This window comes from Vigna unguiculata, chromosome 3, assembly GCF_037176805.1.
Source record: "Vigna unguiculata cultivar grain cowpea cultivar isolate G323 ecotype 2 chromosome 3, ASM3717680v1, whole genome shotgun sequence".
NCBI lineage: Eukaryota > Viridiplantae > Streptophyta > Magnoliopsida > Fabales > Fabaceae > Vigna > Vigna unguiculata.
Window position 1 is genome coordinate 49113446 of NC_140794.1, and position 5964 is coordinate 49119409.

At 37.6% G+C, this 5964-nt stretch overlaps 1 protein-coding gene across 1 annotated transcript; it reads left to right on the forward strand.

The window, feature by feature from the left end:
* The first annotated feature begins 1384 nt into the window (after window positions 1–1384).
* On the forward strand, window positions 1385–5457 carry LOC114179416 (uncharacterized). The gene has a single exon (XM_028065755.2). It carries the CDS (start codon window positions 2202–2204, stop codon window positions 5001–5003), a length of 2802 nt encoding a protein of 933 aa, XP_027921556.1. The 5' UTR covers window positions 1385–2201; the 3' UTR covers window positions 5004–5457.
* The last annotated feature ends 507 nt before the right edge of the window (window positions 5458–5964 follow it).

Here is a 5964-nt window from a genome sequence, read left to right on the forward strand (position 1 = left end):
CCAATAATTTTCAATCAAACAAGCATATTTTTTGCTTAACTAAAAACATTTTCACTCAAGCTAAAAGGAAAAGTAATTTATTTTTTCTTTTGGTCTTTTTAACTTATAGCTTTTATAAAAGCAAAATGAAAAAAAAAAAGTATTTGATTGATAGGTGATTTTAGTTGAATGAATTATACTGATTCATGATGTTTGTTGTGATTGATTGAAGCTATATGAATTTGTTGTCACATAGGGTGATATATATGAATTGATGTTTAATTTGTGTATTAAATATTAACATTTATATTGTAATAGGGTGATGAAAAGCTAAAGAAGAGTTTTTATACACCACAACATGGTAAATATGTGACATGAATTGTAATAAACTTACCTTAATAATATATTATTGGATTTACTTCTACATCTAAGTCTTGAATTAAATTAAATGTAGTTATATATACTTAATGTGGATATTTTGAATGATGTAAGTTAATATTTTATTTGTTGAATATCTTTTAACATATAGATTTATGTAATTTTAGTACGATGTGTATGATCGAAAAATTGATTATTTATGAATTTTCAGTAAGGTTATTTCTTTTATATTATTTTCTTATGTTATTGTTTTTTTTAGTAGCTTACTTTATGTTTGTTTTCGATATGATGATTTGCTATCATTGTCCCAGGTAGATGAGTAAATACAAGGATAGGTATAAGAGATAGGTATAAAAGCACCATTTGAAAGACAGTGAAGATTTTATTTTTGACATTTTTATAAATATTTGAAAATATACATTTTTGTGTACTTTTATGTAATAATTTTGAAATATTTTATACTATGTATAGGTCGGTTGTTAATATATATATATATATATATATATATATATATATATATTAATATTAATTCAGATATATTGAATTTTAACTTGATAGAGTAATTACATTACTATCAAATACATAATTTTATTTAATATTACATCATGGTTAATAATTCAACAAAAATCAGGTGACGGAGTTCTTAGTTGATATTTTTAATTCTTTTATGATAGTCAAAATTTATAGTAATTTTTTTAAGTAAATTATTAAATAATCGTAAAAAAAAAACAGTCAGAAGGATGCTTGATATAGGTCATATCATATCTCGAAAATGAAAAATAAAATAGTAACAAGTGTTTTATAATTTATATATATTCAGGACTTATAAGTTTTTATTTTCTCTTAAAAGAAATCCGTCTATATTTGTTGTTTACGCATATTTTTTTTAGTTTTTTAATTAAACAATTGTCTAATAAACAAAAGACACTTAGATAATAGCATCTCCAAAATTCCACCAATTGGCAAATTCTGATAATTTGACCTATAGTGGATGCTACGCAAGGGTTGTTTTCCAAGAGTTGAAAGAGGTGTTTGGGTCAGAGAGAGAAAGAGGACATCGGGGTTACACTGAATTGAAATTTCCCTTCTTTTTCTTTTCTTTACCTTTTCTTTTTTATTTTTTTTTGGTTTTCAATTTAAGAAGAAAATCGTTCATGACAGATATCTAACCAAACTTGTTTGTTTTGGTTATCCTTCTCTCCTAGTAAAAAGAGAATTCGCTGTGGAGCTGTGCTTTAATTATGCTGCCAAGAATTGAATAGAGAGAGGAGGAGGATCTTTCTTCACCTTTGTTGGCAACTCAGGTGTTTTGCAGAGTGTGTCTCGCTACTGATTCAGCTTCACGGATTCTATTAGTTGTCGTTTGATTCTTCTTGAAACCTATTACTCCAAAATTCTGTTTTGAATTTTCTTGTTGCTGCGACTTGCTTGGAAAATTTTGGGATCTGGGTTCTAGGGTTTCAGCTTTTGACTTTCTCTCTCTTTCGGTTTCTTTTCGCTCGTTGCCCTTCTCTCTCCTTCTCTGAGAAACTGGGTGTTGAATTCTATTCTAGGTTGTGGACAAAATAGAAGTTTTCTTTTTCATTGTCGGTTTTCTCGTGAAATGGTGAGCTGAGTTATTTGTTTATCTTTCAAACAAAAATCTCATGTTTCACAGATTAGATTGTTGGGGAGGTGTAGTCTTTAAAGATTCCAGATTCCTTATGTTTTGTTGGGGGAAGATGTTGAAGGTGAATTTGTTGTAGATTGATGTGATGGGCTAAAGTAAAGCCTGTTGTTGTGTGGTGTTTGAAGTGTGGGAAAGAATCTGAGATTGGTTTGTGTGAGGAGAGGAGAAAGGCAGCATGCATCTGTCACTATGGAAGCCCATTTCTCACTGTGCGGCACTGATCATGGACAAGAAGAGCAGGAGGAAAGATGAATCCAATGTGGACATAAAGAGAAACCCATCAATGCTTCGGAAGCTGCAAGAAAACAAGCTAAGGGAGGCCCTTGAGGAAGCTTCTGAAGATGGCTCACTCTCCAAATCTCAAGACATAGACCAGCCGGACTCTGCTGCCAACCAAGATGATGGCCTTGGGAGATCCCGATCGCTTGCCAGGCTGCACGCCCAGCGCGAGTTCCTTCGAGCCACCGCACTTGCGGCGGAGCGCATCTTCGAGTCGGAGGAGGAAATTCCGAGCCTACAAGAAGCATTTTCCAAGTTCCTTACCATGTACCCCAAGTACCAGTCCTCCGAGAAGGTTGATCAGTTGAGGTCTGATGAGTACTCACATTTGTCTCCCAAGGTATGCCTTGATTACTGTGGTTTTGGACTCTTCTCTTTTGTTCAGACAATTCATTACTGGGAGTCTTCTACGTTTAGCTTGTCTGAGATTACTGCAAATTTGAGTAACCATGCACTTTATGGTGGTGCCGAGAGAGGAACCGTTGAGCATGATATAAAGACTAGGATCATGGACTATTTGAATATCCCCGAGAATGAGTATGGCCTTGTTTTTACTGTGAGCAGAGGATCAGCTTTTAAGCTGCTTGCTGAATCATACCCTTTTCATACAAACAAAAAGTTGTTGACCATGTTCGACCATGAGAGCCAGTCCGTTGCTTGGATGGCTCAGAGTGCTCGGGAGAAAGGTGCTAAAGTGTACAGTGCTTGGTTTAAATGGCCAACCCTCAAACTCTGTTCTACTGATTTGAGAAAACAGATTTCCAACAAGAAGAAGAGGAAGAAGGATTCGGCTACTGGTCTTTTTGTGTTCCCAGTTCAGTCTAGAGTGACGGGGGCTAAGTATTCGTACCAGTGGATGGCCTTGGCCCAACAGAACAACTGGCATGTCTTACTGGATGCCGGTTCATTGGGCCCCAAGGACATGGATTCGCTTGGCTTGTCCCTCTTTCGGCCAGATTTTATAATCACTTCATTTTACAGGGTTTTTGGATATGATCCCACAGGCTTTGGCTGTCTTCTGATCAAGAAATCGGTGATGCAAAGCCTTCAAAATCAGTCTGGTTGTACTGGGTCTGGAATGGTGAAGATTACCCCGGAGTTTCCAATGTATTTGAGTGATTCTGTGGATGGTTTGGATAAATTTGTTGGAATTGAAGACGATGAAATCAGTGGGTTGGGGGAGAAGACTACTGAAACTCGTCAGGGAACACAGTTGCCTGCCTTTTCTGGTGCATTCACATCTGCTCAGGTCAGAGATGTGTTCGAGACTGAAATGGATCAAGACAGCTCTGAAAGAGATGGAACCAGCACCATATTTGAGGAGACGGAGAGCATATCTGTTGGAGAGGTGATAAAGAGTCCTGTTTTCAGTGAGGACGAGTCATCGGACAATTCATTTTGGATTGATTTGGGTCAGAGTCCATTGGGGTCTGATGGTGCAGGTCAGTCGAATAAGCACAAGATAGCTTCCCCACTACCACCTTTCTGGTTCAATGGGAGGAGGAACCAGAAGCAACCTTCACCAAAACCAACATCCAGGATGTATGGCAGCCCGATGTACGATGACAGAGAGGTAAACCTAGGTGCTCATGAGGACCACCGTGTGCTGTCATTTGATGCGGCTGTCCTGATGTCACAGGAACTTGACCGGGTCAAAGAGGTGCCTGAAGAAGAGCAGGTGGAGGAAGTTGATCATTATTCAAGAAATGGTAATGGGTCTGATCATCTGCATGTCGACGAGATCCTGGAAGAACCAGGAACCAGTGGAGCGGTCAATAATGGATCTTGGCTCAATAATTCAACTTCTCTTGCTCGGCATCAAAGCTTGGAGAATGGGTCTACCTCTGAAATATGTGCTGATGTCAAAGAGAGTGCCATAAGAAGGGAAACAGAAGGTGAATTCAGACTGTTGGGTAGGAGAGAAGGGAATCGTTATGGCGGTGGTAGGTTTTTTGGTTTGGAAGAGAATGAAGCGACCAGCAGGGGAAGAAGAGTGTCATTTAGCATGGAAGATAATCGTAAAGAGTACCTTAGCCAGACCTTAGAACCGGGAGACGTATCTGCAACCAGCTTTGATGATGAAGAGGCGACCAGTGATGGAGACTATGGTGATGGACAAGACTGGGGCCGGAGGGAACCAGAGATAGCATGTCGTCATATTGACCACGTCAACATGCTTGGTCTCAATAAAACTACACTTAGACTTCGGTTTTTGATAAATTGGCTTGTTACCTCGTTACTGCAACTGAAGTTGCCTGCTTCTGATGGCGGTGAAAAAGCAAATCTTGTCCACATATATGGTCCGAAAATAAAATATGAAAGAGGTGCAGCCGTGGCTTTCAATGTGAGGGACAGAAGTAGGGGGCTGATCAATCCAGAGATTGTTCAAAAGCTTGCTGAAAAAGAAGGAATCTCTCTTGGTCTTGGTTTTCTGAGTCATATACAGATTCTTGATAGCTCAAGACATAATCGTGGAGCTCCTAATCTAGAAGACACAACTCTTTGTAGACCAATGGAGAATGGTCGGCGTGATGGAAAAGGTAGCTTTGTTAGGCTTGAAGTTGTGACGGCTTCACTGGGCTTTCTGACGAATTTTGAGGATGTATATAAGTTGTGGGCTTTTGTGGCTAAGTTTCTCAACCCAACATTTATCAGAGAAGGCGGTCTTCCTACTGTTCAAGAAGGTTCTGAGACATGAGATGGCAAAGTTGATCGCAACTTTAATCAATTTTGGAGACTGAACATGAAAGATTATTTGTGTGAAATTGCCAAAAGGGGCAGCAGGCAAAGCTGTGGGAGGAATGGATTGATTGATGATGATTTGTAAGATCCTACATAGACGCAAATCTATTTTCTGCATCAAAGCAAGATAGGGCAAGCGAGGTGGATTTATTAATTCATGTTTCTTGTTGCTTACATTTTTAGTTTTCCTATTTTGTTTGTCGAGCTGCTTGTAGAGTTGGCTTTAGAGATTTGTTCCATATGGGAAAGCCATGGTGTACTTTGAAGCAAGATTGTATGGGTAGAACTTCTACTGATATATACTTAGCTTCTGTTGCATACGAAAGGATTTCCAACTTCTGTAAAAATGTAGTGTTCATGTTCATGCTATATACTTTACCATACCATCCAATTGGTGTTTTCTTTGTCGACATCAATTTCCAAAATGTTGGTGAAACTTGGAGTATTTGACTTGAGGTGAGAACGGAATCGAAATGTGCTTTTCTGTGGCTATTTTTTTCCCTCTTGTTTTTATTACCACAGGATTTTTACAGACACCTCAATCCTAAACATTGGACTTTTCGATATATATTTTTTTCCATGTAATTGACAGCTGGTGATGAAGACCGTCGATAACGATTGGTCCTAGTTTTAAGGAAAAAAGGGAGAACAAGAAACGACAAAGTGCACAATATGCTCTGCCTTTTCCAAAATAGTTTTTGACCTTTATATATAGATTGGGTCCTGTTAACCATTGCCTAGGACATGGTTAAGACACATTAAATGCATGTTGAAACAAATAAAAATAGTAAATTAAATATAGTATTAAATGCATATTATCAATGAAAATTCTATTATATATAAACAACCAGGTTACCCATAACATCACATTATTTGTTATTTATCTACTTATTAATTTTTATCTTTTAATGATGTAG

Excerpts from the sequence above, each read along its gene's own strand:
- LOC114179416 (XM_028065755.2), top strand. The coding sequence starts at position 2,202 with ATGCATCTGTCACTATGGAAGCCCATTTCTCACTGTGCGGCACTGATC.